Source organism: Toxotes jaculatrix, chromosome 17 (genome assembly GCF_017976425.1).
Source record: "Toxotes jaculatrix isolate fToxJac2 chromosome 17, fToxJac2.pri, whole genome shotgun sequence".
NCBI lineage: Eukaryota > Metazoa > Chordata > Actinopteri > Toxotidae > Toxotes > Toxotes jaculatrix.
Window position 1 is genome coordinate 5,204,340 of NC_054410.1, and position 21,569 is coordinate 5,225,908.

Here is a 21,569-nt window from a genome sequence, read left to right on the forward strand (position 1 = left end):
GACCTCAAAATGTCATAAAAAACGTCATAGTATAGTATGGCGTTTTTTTCGGACAAAAAAAGTCAAAAATTTTTTTGACCTCAAAATGTTATGAAAAACGTCATAGTATAGTATGGCATCAAAATCGGACAAAAAAAGTCAAATTTTTTTTTGACCTCAAAATGTCATAAAAAACGTCATAGTATAGTATGGCGTTTTTTTCAGCCAAAAAAAGTCACATTTTTTTTTGACCTCAAAATGTCATAAAAAACGTCATAGTATAGTATGGCGTTTTTTTCGGACAAAAAAAGTCTAAATTTTTTTTTACCTCAAAATGTCATAAAAAACGTCATAGTATAGTATGGTGTTTTTTTCGGACAAAAAAAGTCAAAATTTTTTTTGACCTCAAAATGTTATGAAAAACGTCATAGTATAGTATGGCATTTTTTTTAGCCAAAAAAAGTCAAAATTTTTTTTGACCTCAAAATGTCATAAAAAACGTCATAGTATAGTAAGGCATCAAAATCGGACAAAAAAAGTCAAAAAATTTTTTACCTCAAAATGTCATAAAAAACGACATAGTATAGTATGGCGTTTTTTTCGGACAAAAAAAGTCAAAATTTTTTTTGACCTCAAAATGTCATAAAAAACGTCATAGTATAGTATGGCGTTTTTTTCGGACAAAAAAAGTCAAAATTTTTTTTGACCTCTAAATGTCATAAAAAACGTCATAGTATAGTATGGCGTTTTTTTCGGACAAAAAAAGACAAAATTTTTTTTGACCTCAAAATGTCATAAAAAACGTCATAGTATAGTATGGCGTTTTTTTCGGACAAAAAAAGTCAAAATTTTTTTTGACCTCAAAATGTCATAAAAAACGTCATAGTATAGTATGGCGTTTTTTTTAGCCAAAAAAAGTCACATTTTTTTTTTACCTCAAAATGTCATAAAAAACGTCATAGTATAGTATGGCGTTTTTTTCGGACAAAAAAAGTCAAAATTTTTTGGACCTCAAAATGTCATAAAAAACATCATAGTATAGTATGGCGTTTTTTTCGGACAAAAAAAGTCAAAATTTTTTTTGACCTCAAAATGTCATAAAAAACGTCATAGTATAGTATGGTGTTTTTTTCGGACAAAAAAAGTCAAAATTTTTTTTGACCTCAAAATGTTATGAAAAACGTCATAGTATAGTATGGCGTTTTTTTTAGCCAAAAAAAGTCACATTTTTTTTTTACCTCAAAATGTCACAAAAAACGTCATAGTATAGTATGGCGTTTTTTTCGGACAAAAAAATTCAAAATTTTTTTTGACCTCAAAATGTCATAAAAAACGTCATAGTATAGTATGGCGTTTTTTTCGGACAAAAAAAGTCAAATTTTTTTTTGACCTCAAAATGTCATAAAAAACGTCATAGTATAGTATGGCGTCAAATTCGGACAAAAAAAGTCAAAAATTTTTTTGACCTCAAAATGTCATAAAAAACGTCATAGTATAGTATGGCGTTTTTTTCGGACAAAAAAAGTCAAATTTTTTTTTGACCTCAAAATGTCATAAAAAACGTCGTAGTATAGTATGGCGTCAAATTCGGACAAAAAAAGTCAAAATTTTTTTGGACCTCAAAATGTCATAAAAAACGTCATAGTATAGTATGGCGTTTTTTTCGGACAAAAAAAGTCAAAATTTTTTTGGACCTCAAAATGTCATAAAAAACGTCATAGTATAGTATGGCGTTTTTTTCGGACAAAAAAATTCAAAATTTTTTTTGACCTCAAAATGTCATAAAAAACGTCATAGTATAGTATGGCGTTTTTTTCGGACAAAAAAAGTCAAAATTTTTTTTGACCTCAAAATGTCATAAAAAACGTCATAGTATAGTATGGTGTTTTTTTCGGACAAAAAAAGTCAAAATTTTTTTTGACCTCAAAATGTTATGAAAAACGTCATAGTATAGTATGGCGTTTTTTTTAGCCAAAAAAAGTCACATTTTTTTTTGACCTCAAAATGTCATAAAAAACGTCATAGTATAGTATGGCGTTTTTTTCGGACAAAAAAATTCAAAATTTTTTTTGACCTCAAAATGTCATAAAAAACGTCATAGTATAGTATGGCGTTTTTTTCGGACAAAAAAAGTCAAAATTTTTTTTGACCTCAAAATGTCATAAAAAACGTCATAGTATAGTATGGTGTTTTTTTCGGACAAAAAAAGTCAAAATTTTTTTTGACCTCAAAATGTTATGAAAAACGTCATAGTATAGTATGGCGTTTTTTTTAGCCAAAAAAAGTCACATTTTTTTTTGACCTCAAAATGTCACAAAAAACGTCATGGTATAGTATGGCGTTTTTTTCGGACAAAAAAAGTCAAAATTTTTTTGGACCTCAAAATGTCATAAAAAACGTCATAGTATAGTCTGGCGTTTTTTTCGGACAAAAAAATTCAAAATTTTTTTTGACCTCAAAATGTCATAAAAAACGTCATAGTATAGTATGGCGTTTTTTTCGGACAAAAAAGTCAAAATTTTTTTTGACCTCAAAATGTCATAAAAAACGTCATAGTATAGTATGGCGTTTTTTTCGGACAAAAAAAGTCAAAATTTTTTTTGACCTCAAAATGTCATAAAAAACGTCATAGTATAGTATGGCGTTTTTTTCGGACAAAAAAAGTCAAAATTTTTTTGACCTCAAAATGTCATAAAAAATGTCATAGTATAGTAAGGCGTCAAAATCGGACAAAAAAAGTCACATTTTTTTTTGACCTCAAAATGTCATAAAAAACGTCATAGTATAGTATGGCGTTTTTTTCGGACAAAAAAATTCAAAATTTTTTTTGACCTCTAAATGTCATAAAAAACGTCATAGTATAGTATGGCGTTTTTTTCAGCCAAAAAAAGTCACATTTTTTTTTTACCTCAAAATGTCATAAAAAACGTCATAGTATAGTATGGCGTTTTTTTCGGACAAAAAAAGTCAAAATTTTTTTTGACCTCAAAATGTCATAAAAAACGTCATAGTATAGTATGGCGTTTTTTTTAGCCAAAAAAAGTCACATTTTTTTTTGACCTCAAAATGTCACAAAAAACGTCATGGTATAGTATGGCGTTTTTTTCGGACAAAAAAAGTCAAAATTTTTTTTGACCTCAAAATGTCATAAAAAACGTCATAGTATAGTATGGCGTCAAATTCGGACAAAAAAAGTCAAAATTTTTTTTGACCTCAAAATGTCATAAAAAACGTCATAGTATAGTATGGCGTTTTTTTCGGACAAAAAAAGTCAAAATTTTTTTTGACCTCAAAATGTCATAAAAAACGTCATAGTATAGTATGGCGTTTTTTTCGGACAAAAAAAGTCAAAATTTTTTTGACCTCAAAATGTCATAAAAAACGTCATAGTATAGTAAGGCGTCAAAATCGGACAAAAAAAGTCAAATTTTTTTTTGACCTCAAAATGTCATAAAAAATGTCATAGTATAGTATGGCGTTTTTTTCGGACAAAAAAATTCAAAATTTTTTTTGACCTCTAAATGTCATAAAAAACGTCATAGTATAGTATGGCGTTTTTTTCAGCCAAAAAAAGTCACATTTTTTTTTTACCTCAAAATGTCATAAAAAACGTCATAGTATAGTATGGCGTTTTTTTCGGACAAAAAAAGTCAAAATTTTTTTTGACCTCAAAATGTCATAAAAAACGTCATAGTATAGTATGGCGTTTTTTTTAGCCAAAAAAAGTCACATTTTTTTTTGACCTCAAAATGTCACAAAAAACGTCATGGTATAGTATGGCGTTTTTTTCGGACAAAAAAAGTCAAAATTTTTTTTGACCTCAAAATGTCATAAAAAACGTCATAGTATAGTATGGCGTCAAATTCGGACAAAAAAAGTCAAAATTTTTTTTGACCTCAAAATGTCATAAAAAACGTCATAGTATAGTATGGCGTCAAATTCGGACAAAAAAAGTCAAAATTTTTTTTGACCTCAAAATGTCATAAAAAACGTCATAGTATAGTATGGCGTTTTTTTCAGCCAAAAAAAGTCAAAATTTTTTTTGACCTCAAAATGTCATAAAAAACGTCATAGTATAGTATGGCGTTTTTTTCGGACAAAAAAAGTCAAAATTTTTTTGACCTCAAAATGTCATAAAAAACGTCATAGTATAGTATGGCGTTTTTTTCGGACAAAAAAAGTCAAAATTTTTTTTGACATCAAAATATCATAAAAAACGTCATAGTATAGTATGGCGTTTTTTTCGGACAAAAAAAGTCAAAATTTTTTTTGACCTCAAAATGTCATAAAAAACGTCATAGTAAAGTATGGCGTTTTTTTCGGACAAAAAAAGTCAAAATTTTTTTTGACCTCAAAATGTCATAAAAAACGTCATAGTATAGTATGGCGTTTTTTTCGGACAAAAAAAGTCAAAATTTTTTTTGACCTCAAAATGTCATAAAAAACGTCATAGTATAGTATGGCGTTTTTTTCAAACAAAAAAAGTCAAAATTTTTTTTGACCTCAAAATGTCATAAAAAACGTCATAGTATAGTAAGGCGTCAAAATCGGACAAAAAAAGTCAAAATTTTTTTTGACCTCAAAGGTCAAAAGGTCAGGAGGGGGACCAGAGACTACAGGTGGATGAGGAAGACACAAAGAGCATCCTGGAGCGCTGCAGCAGGCTGGAGCCACCACTCAGCAAAGCCAGAGTTCTCGGCAAGTGGGTGGCCTGAGGCCGAGCAGGAGGAACCCAAGGGTGGAGAGGGAGCTGGTGCAGCTGTAGGGCCGCCGAGTGCTTGTGGTCCATAACTACGGTCACGGGGGCTGGGGAGTCACTCTAGCCTGGGGTACCGCCCTGGATGCACTGGGGCTGGTCAGACAGTGCCTTCATGAAATGCCTCGACAAGCTAAACTGTGAACAAATTCTGCCACTAAATCCTGATTTTAGTTGCTGCTGATAAATCTAGTCTTTAAATAACCACACATGATTGATTGAGATGTAAATCACTGATAGACAACATGTCAAAAACTCAAATCTACTTATGAATTTTTTGTAGTGTTTACATTTTTCAGTGTATATAGGAAAATAATGATTGTAATGATGATGGTTATCATGTATGGGACTACTTTAATTTTACAATGTGGTGCCAGTAATGGTGCAGAGATCTACTGTCAGAGTGATGAACTTCATTCAAAGAAACCAAAATTTATTGATGTGAGAGTAGAAGGGTGATTAACAGCCTTGTTAGCATTTTTACAATGTATGTGTCAAAGAAAACTTAAAATTAATGAACTAGAAAATTCTCTACATAAATCACTGATTTGAAACTGAAGTGAAATAATTCATGTTTATATCTAAAAACAAAGGCCCACTTGTTGGAATGCAGTTGTTCAACTATTACATTTTTTGTCAACAGTTTACATGTCATAAAAGGAAAAGCACAGGTTTAACTAATAATATTATTTATTGTTCACTCCTGTGCTTTTCCTACTGTAACAGTTAAGGAGAGTCCATATATATTAATTAACTCTTAAAATCTGCTGAAAATGTTGATCTACAGTAAATCCAGTAATGGATAATTGTCGGATTTACGGTGAAAAAAAAAAAGAAAAAAGAAAGGCAGTTTTCTGTACAGACTGAATTCTACTGAATAGAGAACATCTGAACTAGTGACTGTGGTGTAAATACATAGTTCAGGACATAAACATGATAAAATGCTGCATAATTCGTTTACGTTTGTGTATGTTTTCATCTCAGATGTTTTATGTCACACAACAGCATTTTGGTAGGTCTTATAATACATGATTACATTTTTAGAAAGCATTGGCTATTTAAAAAAAAAAAATCAGTATTTCAAACATCCTAAAAAACAAAACATGGTCATTATCCAACAGCAGCAATTAACATATGTAAAACAACACCTTACTGTACATCTGATGCCAATAAGTTTTCAGGAAGTGGCTCCATTTTGAGGTCAGTACCCTGCAGCTGGAGCCTTTCTTCCGTCAGGGATCCCAGATTTACGGAGTTTATCGATGTCTTCTTTCGTTTTTTCATTTTCAGCCGGCAGGCTTCAGAAGTGGCTGAAATTAAATGACTCCTCCTATTCTCTGAAGAGATGTGGTTTGTGTAGTTGTACATGCAGGCGGTTTCTGCTAGTGAAGGCTCTTGGTGTGAGTTTGGCAAAGAAGGCGTATTTACGGGGTGATTGGTCCATACTGTGGGTGGCAGGTTGAGATGTGTGCTCCGTGCTGTTTCTCCTTGTTTAGGAGCAAACACACTGCCTGTGTCCACATTACATCCAGAGGATGGAAACACCACCTTAAAATGAGGATTTACTGTTTCCTCTGTGCTCTTGTTAGTCTTGATACTTGGGGTCAGATTCCGGTCTTTAGGGTTGATGAGTTTTTTCTTCCGCTCTTTGTGGAGGTCAGACAGGGAGAGGCAGCGCCTCAGTGGCCCCAGTGCTGGCTTTCTTCTTAGCTCCATGCAGCTATGGCTCCTTCCAATGGCTCTACTGGGAAGATGATCTTTTGCCGAGATTAGGAGACTTAAGCTGTCCTTAGGGGGTCTTAGTGACGATAAGACACAGGGCTGGCATCCTGGTTTACTGTGGAGTAAAGTCTTACTGGTGCTGGTGGAGGACAGGGTCAGGGTGAGGGCAGGGTACTCTGGGGATGAGAGGTTACTTGACTCGAAACCAGAGGAGGACCTGCTCAGGGCTGAAGAAGCCTTTTTGTCCCTCCCTGAAATAAACAAGTGCAGTGTGTGCAGATCATACATATGCCAGTCAGCTGTGACATATATTCGACTTAAACACAAAAACAGCAGTGAAGTCAGTGTCGGAAAAGAGCGGCTAATGTGGAAAGATGCCTGAGAAAAGAACAGGTTCACACAAACATCTAAATGTGTGCTAAAAATGAATGATGAGTGAAAGAAAAGAAGAAAGCAGTCAAGTCTGGTAAAGCATGGAGCAATTTATTCCTCACACTCAACCATGACAGAAGCACACATCAGAACATGTCGAGACTTTAGACCCTAAACCTGCCACACTTCAGTCCGAAGTGTTAGAATGAGTTTATCTTTGTCCTTTCACTGTGTTAAACTGTTTTAAAGGTTGTCCTAAGTCTTCACTGTAGTGCATTTACAGTTATACAAAATGCCACATTTTAACAAGTATAATTATACTATTTAGTAAATATTTTAATGGTTCCGCATCACGCAGTTTTCAGGCACATAATAAAATATTGTGCAACATTATATTTTACTGGACTAAAAAAATATACACACAAACAGCAAAATCTTGAGAGAAATACACTATACAAGCGTGGCTGATCAGACATCGCTCACTAACCACTTCACCTTTAGACATTCACAGAAGCCCTCCGTTACAGTGAGCACAACTCTTTGCATTTTGACCCTTTTTAGACTTCAGCAAATAACCACAATAAGAATGAAATAGCTATGAATAAAGCACGCATTCACAGTAAGTATGTACTGCAATTACTGAGAAGAGTTATTTTTAACTATTTAAACCTAGAGTTTGCTTTAACACTCTTATCACACAGCGGTTCAACAGTCACCAATTTCAGCAAACGCAAAACCCACCACACAACTCGCAACTGCAGATCTATCTGTGAGAAGACCTACAGGCTGCTCCACATATAGATTGTTCACGGGTGTGAAAATTATCTTTAAAGGTCACTGCCCAGTTTAGAATTATGTAAGTGAACTTTATAGTCCCATTACAACAGAAAACCTTGTGTTATCTCTTCTCCACATTGAATAATATATTGAGGATGTAATGCTTGTAAAGAAAGGCAAGTAATGTCAGTCCTCAAAAGCACTAAACAGACAAAAAAAAAAGTGACTGCAAAACAGTTTGATTCAATGATGCAGAAACGGAGGAAAGTATGACTCAAAGAAGAAGATGCTTGGAAAAAAGAGAGCGCCAGAAGTAAATGTGACGACAGCAGAGTCTTTCCAGAGGAGCATGAAAACTGAATTTGGTGACTTGGAATGCTCGAGCATCAAGAAGGACTGAAGACCACACAAGTCTTTGTAGTGAAGAATGAGGCAGAAGTGGGCAGAGGAGGAGGACAGTGTTCACAGGCGACTCAGACTGTCATTACCGTTCTCCAGGTTCTCGTTACTCTCGTAGCAGCCTGAGTCTCGCGGGGAATCTCCCATGAGGCCACGCCTGTCCAGGAGCAGCTTCTCCTGTGAGCCTCCAGACTGACTGCCTCGCTCTGGGTCGCTGCTTCCTGCAAGGCACAACACCGCCAACAGGGGGCAGAAGGTCACATCTTACGATCTCAAAAGAGCACTCTGACCTGTTGTGTGCATGGACTGTTTCTGAACACAGCTGGGGCAGATTAACAGATACTTAAAAATGTATGACTTCAATTTGGAAATAAAGTGAACATAATTATAAACACTGCTATGAAGGAGGGTCATGCTTAGTTGAGTTTCAGTTTCCAAATCAGTATGAGGTCCAACCAATCAATATCTCACAGACATGTACAATATATATAGTAGGAAACCAACCAGTGCTGGTAACTGGAATCTAACTAAATGTGGCCCATCTTCGCAGGATTGACTGTAATCAGTCCTTTCGTGTTTGTTATTTTGTCATGCAGAGGCATTAAAAATTGTACATTCTAATAAACACTGCAATATTTCAGTCCTATGTAAACATCATTAAATTTGGCAGCAGTGACTCTGATTGTTTGAGAAAGCTCAGGTGACCCACCATCATACTCCTGCAGCAGCTCCACAGCGGTGAGCAGCACAGCTCTGTGCTGGGGATCTCTAATGTTCAGCTCATCCAGGTCCTCCTCCTCCAGCAGCTTGAACGTGTCCAGGTCCTCATAGCCGTTAAAAAGGAAGGTGGGAAGATGCTCCTGTGGAGAGGTGAGGGTGGATGACGCACAAAGAGATCAATAAAAAATGCGGAAGAAACTAATTTAAACTGTAAATGAGAAGTAAGCATGTCAGAAGTTCATGTCAAGAAGTCAACATTCAGTGTTTTCCTCTTATTCTAGAGCTAACAGACAACTTTAGATTATCTAAACATAAAGATTAGAAGCAGTCAGCCTGGCTCTGTCCAAAGGTAAAAAAAAAAAAAGTCTTCATGCTAAGATAAGCTAACTGACTCCTGGTTGTAGCTTTATATTTAGTGTAAAGACACAGCAGTGGTATCATCCAACTCTCAGCAAGGAAGCAAAGTACTACCCAGTACTGGTTTAGTTTACAAAAGTCAAATGTATACCACTGTGTCATATAAAATGCTCTGTGTGTGTGTGTGTGTCATAGATTTTGATTACTTTGAGGTTGATGCGATCAAGGAGCTCCTCCACAGAGGTGGGTTTGGGTTGCCGGGCCCTCCTCCTCCTGCGTGTCTTTTTGGGCTTCATCTCCTCTTCATTCAGGACATCCACATAAATAAACTTGAAGGTGCCGACTTTACCGTTGAGCATCCCCATCCACGTACCCATCGGGGGCTTACTGATGATATCGATGACGTCCCCGCTCTGAAAAACGAGACGAGAGGCTTGAGTTTCTGAGAGGATATCAGCTCATCACTAGAAGTTGTGTGATTTATTGTACTGTTACTGTGATCAAACCTTCAGTTTGAGGGAGTCGGTGTCATAGGGACTGGGGGTGAAGTCAGTATGAACCAGAGCACGTCCACAGAAGGGCCCGCGGTAAGGCAGCTCATCCTCTTCCCCGTCCTCGGACTTCACGCTCTCTCTGTTGCTGTTGGAGGAGTCAGTGGTGCCCACTGTCTGACCACCTACACAAACCACCAAAAAAAAACAATGAGCACGAGTCTCCACGGGTCTGTTAGTATATGAGATTATTTTTAGAATTATTTTTACTCTGAATGAAGTGCCAGATGTTACAGTTTTGCACAGTATGTTTAGACTAGATCTAAAGGCTACATCTAAAAGTGATTTAATGTCCTTGAAACATGTCTGACAAACACCACACATCTGGTGTTCCAAGCCCAAGTTAAAACAAACAGAAGAGAAGCATTTGCAAGTACACCCAGATCTGACACACACACACACACACAGTGAACACCCAGACTTACTCATGGAACTTTGTCCACTGAGGGAACTCCTCAGGCTTTCTACAGACCCTCCTGGCTTCAGTTTGGGTTTCTCCAAAGAGTCAGAGTCTATCTGAGGTGAGTGAGGGCAGCTGGATATGTGGTCTGGGCTTGACTGAAATACAGAGAAGAAAGAAATTATTACCTACACTTCACAATCTTCACATTACTACATTACTAATCAGCAACAGTAACACTAATAGATGCTTCTGCACTGTGATGTAATATACTGACTGTGCATACCTGTTCAGAGAGAGAACAGTGGTATCTCTTGGAAATGTGTTTTCTCATCGTTTCTCTCACAGACTTGACTTTTTTGCCCAGGGAAATACGTGAGGTTGGTGGAGACTTCACTGCATCCCTCACACCACCACCATCTCCATCTTTTTTCTAATTTACATTAAAAAAAAGCACAGAAAGAAAAGTGAATAAAAAACTATTTCAAGTATTTATTTTGATTCAGTCGATGGAAATTCAGGATGGAATGACAGTTACATACAGTGCCACTGTCAGAGGGGATTGCATGCACTGAGCGACTGGTCAGGTCAAATCCTCCAAAGCTACAAGCTCTCTGTGGAAAAAAACAACACAAAACATAAAATCAGGGCATTCATAAGCAGCGATGCAGAGATGTAGGTAAAGTTTGGGGTTATTATTTTCATTGTTTGGTCCAAAAAAATATATATATATATATATAATAAAATATATACTTTCAGCAAACACTCCTCTGTACTCACCCCGTGGTGGCTGAGCGGGCTGAGGATGCGGTGACGGAGCTCTCCATCAGTCACTGAGCGAGCAAGTTTGTGCTCCTCCTCATGGCAACCCTCTGTTTCAGAAAATGAAGAGCCACTGCCCTCACCCGCCTCCCTCACCTCCTCTGTTACATTTGTCGCCTGATGGATAGGGCTCTCACTAGACTTGCTAAAGGTCTGGAAGATTTTCTGGCTGCTGCAGGTGTCCAGACTGCTAGAGGAGGGCGAGGTGGTCAAGCTGTCAGAGTCCCTTTCATACATGAGCTGCTCCTGCAGAGCTGAAGCCAGGGAGTCCATGGGGCAAACCGCAGGCTTCTTCAGCCCACCTGAGTACAGGGAGGTGCTAGCATCTCCACAGGGAAGACCGTCTACACTTAGGCTCTCTGGGTAGGTAAAAGACGGGAACAGAGGAGGTTAACATGTAATAAAATGTCAAGAGATCAAAAAAAGCAATAGAATTGCACACAGATACTAATACTAATTTTAGATTTGCATACAAATATGGTTGGACTTTTTAAAATCATCTACATTAGTCATATCATCAAAGGCCAATAATACAGGAGGTTCACTTTCTGAATAGAAAAACATTTTTGTGTTTTGGAAAAAGGCCATAAACACACTGAAAAAGCTACAGCATTAACCTTAAAACTACATACTCTACAACTAGTGAAAACACATGGTAAATACTGTTATTACTGCACATGTGCTTGGTCAAACAATAATTAGATCCAGCACAATTACTGATATTTTCTCTAGAGCTTGCGTCACATTCAGCACTGTGGTGTCACAGACTTCCTCCTGATACACAGTATGTTCTTACTGTAAACACCTGCTGGTTTTTGAATCTTTGCCACATCCATAATAAAAAAAATATTCATGGTAGCATCACATAGTATGCCAGTGAGAACATGGACAATTCAGGAGTTTCTACAAAGATTTAAAACTATGATGACTGCCACATCCACTTGGGCTTTATGAGGTAAAGTCTGATGGTGCTTTTAGTACCCTCTGCTCCAGGCCTCTTAGACTCGTCAATTCTGATCAGCTTCTTCTTCACCTTCCGGGTTGAGTTGACCAGTTTATGGAGCCTCCTGAACGTAACAGGTTCTTCTTGCTCATTGTCTGACATGTCACAGGGCTAACAGGAGAGACAAATGAGAATTTTATTTACAGAAAGAATTTAATCTTACTACAGTTGTATAGTTATGGTAAAATAACACTGGGTCTGTTCACTTAACAGTTGTAAGGCCTAACATTTTGGATATGAAAAGAGATATTACTCAGTACTGACAGTTTCACTCTGTATACTGAAATGTAAACTTCTGTGAAATTAAAAAGGTGTACTAGCTGCAGATGCTGTTGCACGTACCTGCTGAGCCTGCTGTGCAAACTACTTGTAGTCTAATATAAAACTGTGGTAAACCTCAGTCATGACAGTAAAGACCATGCAAACATCTGTGCCATATGCTCTGCATCAACACAGACTAGAAATTATATGCGTGGGAAAAAGAAATTCTAGCTGCTTGTAAAACACCTTAACCATCATTTGAAACAATGGTTAGTGAAAATATCGGTGGCACACATTTGAAGACTTGGGGTCATATGTTTTGAGGTTTTATCTGCAGAGCAAAACATGCAGAGCGGTATGTATTTCCCAGAATACACGTCAAAAGACAAAATGAAAGCTGACGATCAGTTTTAAATAAACGACAGAAGCTCAGTGTAAGAGGAGATGGCTTATAATTATCAGAAACAACAGGGGAGGGGGTAACACACAACATGCAGAAGAGAAAGTGAGAGGAGAAAACACACAGAGCAGAGAGAAACAGTCAGGCCATCCAGACGAATCTGAAAAATGTGCCCTGAACCTGAGCCCCCTAATCACCCCACCCATGCATAAAAGAGCTGCGACCTGCATAACAGGGCCCTGTGCTGAATCCACCCGCACACTACAGCACAATAGGGGGTTAGTGCTTTGACAGCAATGAATAGAAGTCCGCCCAGTGCCCTGCAGTTGGGAGAGTGCCCTGAGCTGCAGGGCTTTAGAGGGGCCCCGGTTCATTGCCGGGACAGGGACAGAGGGGAAAGAGAGAGACGCTGTCAACAGCTCAGCAGCCTTGGCACTGGTAGATCAGAGTCCCTCATGTGCAACACACTGCCCGAAGTTGTGATCCAGCATTAAAAAGCAACTGAGGTGCCCTCAAACCGGGAGCTTAGAGACTTACGTTGCAGCTGAACGACTCATTTGTGTTGGGACTGGAGGGATCGGTCCACTCTGAGGGATCAGACCTGCACGTGTGTCTGTTTTGTATCTCAAACTCCTTCAGCTGAAAAAAAGAAAGACGACCCTGTTAGCACATGACGCAGTGCATATGCCTTCATCAAGTTTTCTTTTCGCAAAATTGACTTATTGAAAATAATGTGAAGTGGAGAGTTTGGGCTGCACGTCTTCATACCCGAGCCAGGGCTTCCTCTATAGAGATCATATTCTCCTTCACCATCATCATCAGCTGGATACGCTCTTCATCACTCATGGTAATTTCACTGGCCACAAAACCAACGTCATCACCTGTAAAAATGAGAAATTTCAGACAACTGACTGGTTTATTATGCTCTCCAGAAAAACTCAGAATGTCCAATAAAAACTTGGAAATATGTCACTTAGAGCAGGTTTCTGTGTTTTTAAGTTGACATACCTTTTGAAATCTGACGCATCACTCCTTTCTGTGACTTTCGGAAACTCTGCCAAAATGACTTGCTCTTTCTCTTTCCATCCAGTTTTCCTACAATGATTCAATTTCATTTGGTGCAGAGAAAAAAAACAAAAACAAAATCTAAAACCCCACTGATATGAAATTCAACAATGAAACTCAGAGCAGGTAAACAATCATAGACATTATTATATTACGTCCTTATTTAGAGTATTCTCAAAAGCATATAAGTGTAAAGCCAATATTTAGTATTTAAAAGGATTCACTCCACATTGTTGACAGTGCTTTTAAAGTGGCTTAGTCTTGTGATAGCTCAATAGCTTGAGAAAGTCACATCAATTAGCTGCTATTTATAATAAAGCATATAACATATTAAGATTAATATAAAATTTCAACTTGCCTCCTGATGATCCATCATCAGAGCTAGATTTGTGCACAGGAAACCTAAATATCAAACAAAATATTCACTTAATTTGAAGAGTTGATATTGGGAATCATATCCATGAAAAGAGCAGTACCTGTTTTCCAAAGTTATTTTCTTCATTTTCCCTGCTATCCCACCATCTCCCTCAACATGTCTTTCTATCCTCCACACTTGCGTCAGATTTAAAAAAAAAAACAAAAAACAAAAACAAACAAAAAAAAAAAACAAAATAAAAAATCACAAAAGCGTACTGTCCCTCATGACAGTAGCATCATGGTAAAGGCAAATCAAAGTAGTCAAAACAGATGAAAAAGACTGGCTGCTCTTGGCTGATGAACAGAGGTCAGTGCTCTACGGCCACTGCAGGAACAATAGAGCCTTTTCATGTCCAGTTGGGGTTTTGCAGCAACAGCAGCGCTAACGTGGCCTCTGCATTCCCTGCACACTTTCACCCTCCCTCTTTCTCTCTGTCTGTCTGTCTGTCTGTCTGTCTGTCTCTCTCTCTTCATCTCTCTGGACTGTTTGTTGTGTTTGACTGTCCGTCTGTTACAGTCTCTCTCTCTAAGCCCACAGTTGTTGCTGGTGCAGATCATATTGTCTGCAGTCCAATGTGGAGGTTCCTCCCTGACCGCAGACACGATAAATAAAAAATAAAAAACAGGACAACTTGTAATGAAATGTATTTTTTTTTTGTGTTTGCTTTCTCAGTTAATTAAATCATATCCTGATTATTCTTGCACAACTTACTCATTTGTCTGACACTGAACAGATGTGGTTTGTCATCGTGTCTAAAGGAACCGTTAACCTGTCTAAAAAAAACCTATTCTTATTCAGTACTCTGGTTTCAGGAAAGACTTGTTCTGTGTTTCTAAAAGATTAGAAGTATGTATTTTTTTGCTTGAAATAGCGAGGTGAAATAAACAGCGACTTAAAAAGGCAGAATTTGCAGAATAGGAATAAAATACATATTTAAATATCAGATATGAATTAAAAAGATAAGCTCTCAAAAATTGTGCCGTAAAAATAATGGTCTTGTTACTGATACTGGTATAATCAGCTTCCTCCACTAGGGGGAAGTGTAAGTTTCCTGTAGATCCTGTTTGAATACAAGAGTTACAGAGTCATGGTTCTGCCTTTTTAACAAGCTTAATCAAATCAACATGTTATTAGTCATCATCCAGTCTTATTCATTTCCAATGACAAAATATGACTAATTTTATCGAAAATCACTCAAAAGAGACAATGGAGGGAAGGACAGAAGTTCAGAGGTGACACAGAAATGCTTCATAAATGTGACTGCACAAGGAAGCAGAGGAAACACACGTGTCCACAGGGTGACAAAGAGATAATACAGGAAGAAAAATCATAGTTCAGCTTCCAAAACTGATATGACTTCAATAATAGATGTTGTCCACAACACTACACATTATCTGGACAAAATAATAGTCCCAGTCATATTTATTATTACCTATTATAGTATTTACTGCTACATATAATAGTCACTGGAATAACATGTGTTCCTGCTCTTAAGGTGCTTCTCCACAGCAGATCCAGCAGTCAAGGATGCTTTAAACTCTGAAGTTGATGATTTTCTTTAAAAAAAAAATAAATTTTTTTTTAAAAGTTATTGGAATTTATTTTACCTTCTTTCTGTCTCTGGAGTGGACGTGGCACTGCTGAGTCCAAGGGATTCCTTAAGGAGATGGAAAATAGTGTGAATACAAATACAAACAGAGGTTTTATTTAAAAGGTCATTTTAAATTACAACGATTTCCTTCATAGAGAAGAAGAAGAAATATGTAGAAGACAAAATATCTTATACAGACTGAAGCAACTGCAGTTCAGGAGTAACAAAAGAGGAATTTCAAGTACCTGTTTATTTGTAATTTGATGCACTTTTAAAATCTCAATTTCACAAATCTTGTTACTTGGTGGCAACAAAACCCACATGTTCCACATTTGACCATATTTTAGGATCTGTAACATTTGAGAACAGTCTTAAGGTAAGCTCTCTGCACCACAGTCGGTCAAATGTTACTTTCCAGTCTTCTGCTTTGGTTTTTTCACTCAGGATATTCATGACAAGGCAATTTCTCAGGCGCTTATCAGCCTGTCTGCTGACGCACAGAGGAGGAAGTCTCCTTCTCCTGGGGTCTGACACACTGAGAGCTGGACACTCACCTGGATCTGAGAGCGAAGCTGCACTGATGTGGCCACTGAGTCAACCTTTCCCTGAAACACGCAGGCAGGGGAAGCGGAGGAGTAAATTATAGTGTCATCATAACACAGAAATAGAAATAATATTCAGCTCACTGAATCAGCCAGGCCACACTGTGGTCGCTGAACAGTTAGTTGTACCCAGTTATGATCTCTGTAACTGCCGAACAACGAACAGGTGTCTGAACTCCAGTGAATTTCACAAGCTGATTTTGAGAAAATACTCATATTCAACTTTCAGTTTATTTGAAATTTATTCATTTATTATTTTTTTTATTTGATGTAGACATGGCAGATACAAGTGGAAAGAGTGGCTTACAGGAAATAAAATCAATAATACTTTCAATTCTGTATGCTAAATATACACCTATGGTCATGAGCTGGTTAGCTCAGCTTAGTATAAAGTCTGAAAATAGGGTGAAAAGTTCTAGCCTGGATAAACAAACTAAATATAATGTTATAATCAGACGTGTTGGTAGGAGGATTCTGTCACCTTCTGTCAGAGCCAGGCTAGCTGTTTCCCCATTTCCAGACTTTATGCAAAGCTAAGCTAAACTAACCTGCTGCCGGTTGTAACCTTATACTGAATAAACAGACATAAGAGTGGCTGGTATCAAACCTCCCGTCTGACTCAAATACGCCTACATCCCAAAATGTAAAATTATTCCTTAAAAAATGTGGCAAATCAGCAAAATGATAGTACAGACACCCCGAGTCATTTAGTGCTGAGATATTACATTTTTTTGTTGATGAGCCAAGGTCGAAACCGACAAGAAAAAAGACTGATAAGACCATTTACCATCTCTGCATCATGCACTACTTTGCGTTTCCGCAGCTCCTCCATTCTTTCACACACGTCGCTGAGGGAGGTGCCGTAATACTGAGAGTACTCCTGAGCCAGGTCATCAAGGTTCCCCACCGAGCCATCCTGTAAAAGATAAGAAGCATTCAAACACACACACACACACTGATATGAGCAAAGACCAGAGGAGGAAGACGACACCCCACAGCAACATGACAAACAGCCGGGAAACACTGTAAATACTGACCACTGTCGTGATAAGCCATTGTTTCGAGCTTTAGTACAGAGCACGGCAACACAAACAGCCAGGAAACACTGAGATAAAGCACCGGGAGTGTAAAAGCATCATAGACGTCCAGCTGTGATATTGCCTCTGTCTTCACGTGCTTGTTATCTTCCTGCCCAGTGACCCCGTCCACCTCCTCAGCCCCACTCAGACCTGACCTCCCGACCAGAGGAAGCACCGTGTGACGCAGCTGCAACTCTCACTCAGCTCTCCTGCAGTAATCAGGAGACGGCTCAAGAGGCCACGCTTCAGTCTACCGTAAATCACAAGAAGCAGTCACTCAGTCAGATGAGTCTTTGTCTTGACACGGAGCAAACTCCTGGATAACCCCTCGTAGTTTCCTACAATTGTGCGAGTTGAAGTTATGTGGTTTTTGACATGTGTGAAGAAGATGAATGAGAGATAAATAATTTCAGAGAATTTTTGCTGAGTTTTATGAGCTATTGACCTTTGAGACCAGAATTCAACACACAGGGGAGGTGGCTGGTTTCCCAGTCAGGAGAATGACCCCAGTTCTAAACTAAAGAGGCTTTTTAAACCAGAGAAGTCAAACTGTCACTGTCAGTAAAGACTTTACTCTGTGCATCCGCCATGTGCTGCTGGACAGGTAGTGTACAGAGCTTTTTCCACTGAAAACACCTGCTTGCTGCATCTGGACATGAGGCTTCGAGAGCAATAAAAGTGAACTAAAACAGTAAAGTTGTAGCTGGAAAACCACAACTTTACTTTCACTTACAGGTATTCATGAAACTCACTGTTAATATAAAACCACTGCTCAAAGCTGCTTTCATCCACTCAAGCTGTGCTTTATAAAGCTTCTATTTAATTATCATGGACTGAATCCTAACCCATAAAGCTGCAGAACCAGTGAAGGTAGTGGTAGAAATTTCATTTCAGCATTTTTGGGAATGTTTAACTGTCCTAAACTCCTATAAATCAAGATGTTTTCTCTAAATAAATATGATTTTATTCACTAGCTGTGCCAGAGTTAAATGAGATTAGGAAAAAGACAATATAACTTCTGCAAAATAATATAACATTACAAATTCTCTGCTTAACCTATAACCTTTATTATTCCTTTAACCTATCATGCATTTGTTAACAATTATACATGTGCCGTCGTCTTTTAAGGTTTTAGACTGAATGTTTCTTTAAGCTATCCTCTCGGTTGTGTGTGTGTGTGTGTCTGTGTGTGTGTGTGTGTGTGTATCTGTTGGGTGCCACATACAATCGCTCTTACAGGGATAAATGAGATAAATGAAGTTTAAGTGAAGCTAAATTGAAATGAATTGAATTGAATTACACTGCCTATTTTACTATTACCTCCTGCTGCTGCGTGAATGAATAAACACGCTACCACACAGTTACTGCAGAGCAGCGAGACAACTTGAGTCATTCATGACTTACACAAAAAAAACCCAGCCAATATGACAAATAAATTATAAAAAAGATTACACTGTGGGTAATACAATATGTTGGAAGACAGTTCCTCATCATGTTCAGTCATGAGTTAAGACTGGACAGACGAACACAGACTGTGTCTGATCTTCAGTAATAGCCATCCAGTATGTCCATAAACTGTTTCACGCATTAGTATTAGTATTATTATTATGTTTCAGTCATGCCATACCCTGTAGCTATGCAAATGTGCCTGCTGAAAACAGTCCTCTGCAGTGAAAGCTAATACTGTGGGCTTACTTGTCTTGTGGCATGATAGACTGTGACTAGCTCAACTGTCCAGCAAAGAGAGCCATTCATTTGGTAAATGACATGCCCCCGGGTCGAAAAAGGCCTGAAAATCTGGCTGCTTTTCATACAGTCAAGAAACGAGGCTGAGGCCAACTGAGAAGCTCTGCACTGCGCCTGGCTGCAGCAACTCTTCTGCCTCAGACGGCCACTGATCCACATAAACAGCCTATTGTGACATAGCCGCATGACACTGCATCGCCCTGAGTGCTTATTAGACACGGTGCATGTATACATCCCTGTTACAGATGAATGTAAACGCAGCTTGGGCATATGGAAAACAAGCTGACCTGGATGTTAAATCAACAACCAATTCCATTGTCATGCCAAAACTTCTTACAGAATGGTACTTTTGAGAAAATATTCCAGTGTGCTGTCTCCAAATTAATGGTCTCTAAGCCAAAAACTGCAGCATGAGACATCAACCACAGAGGCTTGAAGAGGAGAGTGTGGTGTCACATTTCTCAGGCGCAGAGCATCTCATAGGCAGACAAAAGATCCACGTGCCCCCAGGGCCCAAAGTGCCTAATGAGTGTTTTTACAGTTCCTCTGTCCTGTCTCACCCTTTTAAGCAACCAGACCTGGGTCACAAAGTATCAGCAAATCATTTGTATGGTTTTACGCTGCTTTGAACCAGAGGTGTTGTAGGTAGCTCTGGCTTCAGATGTCAGACGTCACAGTATCAGAGGGTTCAGACAGTTAAAGGCCACAGGGTATAATTTTCTATGATGGACAGCTTCTCTGAAAGCAAATGTCCGAACAGAATTAACTTCAACTCCATTTTGGCCGACAGTCGGTTTGTTACAGAATACCACATCTGGACTGATGTAACAGAGCAGCAATTCTGCCAAACAGGGATTAGTAAAATCAAATCGACTACAAAGGACATATGTCTAGATCCCATTTGATGTCCTTTCTTGGAAAGAGAATCCCAAGTATCCCAAGTTGAAAACTAGTAAGCCATTTCAAACAAATGTACTTCATAGCACCTTGTTATTTATCTGTCAATCAATCCAGTACCTTAATTTAAATCAGCTGTCACTGTATGATTTTTAGTTCGGCAGAGAACCGATGTTATAAACATCACTGATTATGCCATGAAAGTCTACTGTAGATGTCTTAAACAAAGTATTGACTGATGTTTCAAAAGATCATGTGAGAACAAGCGCCGACTTGTCTAAGCATTTTCTGCTTAATGAAAGTCTTCATTAACCGACTAAAACAACAATCAGGCCCACAGGGAAAGCTTAGCATGCACACACAAAGTTGTCTCTTGAGACAAGGCTACATGAATTGAAATTTTCCCCAATGAATCTTCAGAAGAATACCAGCTCTAACCATAGGACCACATTCCAGTACAAACATAAAAATACACTCACCACAAACAGGGATCCGGCTGCCAACAGTAGCTACCCCGCACTAGCTGCTCTTCAGTTCCTCCACACTGCTGTAAGTGAAGGGCTTCGTTTTGAAACTTAACTCAGTTCACTGAGTGGAGGACAAGGACATCCTGAAGTGAAGGGGAGGGGTGTCCGGCACGCATAAATCAGGGGGGGTTTTGTTGCGGGGAGGCTGGGGGAGTTGCAACCACACATGACGCTGGTGCTGCTGGGTGGGGCCGCTCTCTCCAGCTGCAGCCCACAGGGACTCGCTGACTCACATGATCAAATAAACCACCACCTCTTAGTGTGTGAGAGTGTGCCTGAGTGTTTATGTCTGCAGGAGGGTTAAAGAGATGTGTCAGGCCAATGTTGGCTTTATGGGAAAAGTTGAATATTGACCAGTTATGTCTCCCTCTGCTGATATGGAGGTTTCTCTTTGAGTCTAAAAGTTAGTAAACCTGTAATGACATCTTTATGTCTTTGCACACTTTATTTTGATTTATTAAATGAAATACCAGTTTAAAGGTACCCTGTGAAATTTCCCTGTACACAATCAAAACTTACGTTTATATATTTAATGTTTCACATATGTCAAATGTTAAATTTCCTTCCTCATACAATTTTTTAAAGATCTGTTTCTTATAATGTTTTAAATTTAGACTTTTGTTAAATCCATGTTTGCTAGATTGTAGTCTTCTTTTAAATTAGCTATGCGGGTGCACTGCTATAGTTGCTCCTTCATATGTTACCACTGCCAACTGTCAATCAGCGGAATAAAAGCAGCAGCAGCAGAAAAGTGCATCACCATGCCTGTGGGGCACGTGCACGTACATCCTAGTGTGCACGTATGATACAAACAAAACGGGTGGAGGGTCATCCTGCTTGAAGGAACTGCTAACCTACTTCAGAGGAATCTTATTAGTTTGGTGCTTAAAATAGTTTTAGTCCCAAAAAAAATAATAATAAAGTCAGGACCGCTCAGCCGGTTCCTGCCTGAGGAGCTCAGACTGTGTTTATGTTGGTATGGGGAAAGCAATTCAGTGATATAGTCTTGGGCAAGGTCATGAAGTGCTTTGAAGGTAACAAGTAAAATCTTAAATTCAGTTCTGTAGCGGACTTGTAGCCAGTGTAAAAACATTAAAAGGGGAGGAATATGAGCTACTTTCTTAT

The 21,569-nt window shown here is 38.3% G+C and overlaps 1 protein-coding gene across 2 annotated transcripts in view; it reads right to left on the minus strand.

Moving 5' to 3' along the window:
• Window positions 1-5,057: 5,057 nt before the first annotated feature.
• The window catches only part of sash1b (SAM and SH3 domain containing 1b), a 46,001-nt gene continuing 29,489 nt past the window's right edge, over window positions 5,058-21,569 (minus strand). The window contains exons 1-18 of one of the 2 annotated variants that reach the window (XM_041061484.1): window positions 20,397-20,530; window positions 16,983-17,111; window positions 16,148-16,198; window positions 15,610-15,659; window positions 13,943-13,986; window positions 13,528-13,614; window positions 13,288-13,400; window positions 13,057-13,158; window positions 11,837-11,969; window positions 10,814-11,214; window positions 10,576-10,647; window positions 10,320-10,466; window positions 10,059-10,191; window positions 9,589-9,758; window positions 9,289-9,495; window positions 8,715-8,865; window positions 8,095-8,226; window positions 5,060-6,708 (exon numbers count right to left, since the gene is read on the minus strand). In XM_041061484.1, the coding sequence (XP_040917418.1) occupies window positions 5,885-6,708; window positions 8,095-8,226; window positions 8,715-8,865; window positions 9,289-9,495; window positions 9,589-9,758; window positions 10,059-10,191; window positions 10,320-10,466; window positions 10,576-10,647; window positions 10,814-11,214; window positions 11,837-11,969; window positions 13,057-13,158; window positions 13,288-13,400; window positions 13,528-13,614; window positions 13,943-13,986; window positions 15,610-15,659; window positions 16,148-16,198; window positions 16,983-17,027 (2,862 nt within the window). In that variant the 5' untranslated portion in view covers window positions 17,028-17,111; window positions 20,397-20,530 and the 3' untranslated portion in view covers window positions 5,060-5,884. Of the gene's footprint in view, window positions 6,709-8,094; window positions 8,227-8,714; window positions 8,866-9,288; window positions 9,496-9,588; window positions 9,759-10,058; window positions 10,192-10,319; window positions 10,467-10,575; window positions 10,648-10,813; window positions 11,215-11,836; window positions 11,970-13,056; window positions 13,159-13,287; window positions 13,401-13,527; window positions 13,615-13,942; window positions 13,987-15,609; window positions 15,660-16,147; window positions 16,199-16,982; window positions 17,112-20,396; window positions 20,531-21,569 lie in introns of those variants that run through there. The other variant, XM_041061483.1, reaches the window with a different exon arrangement.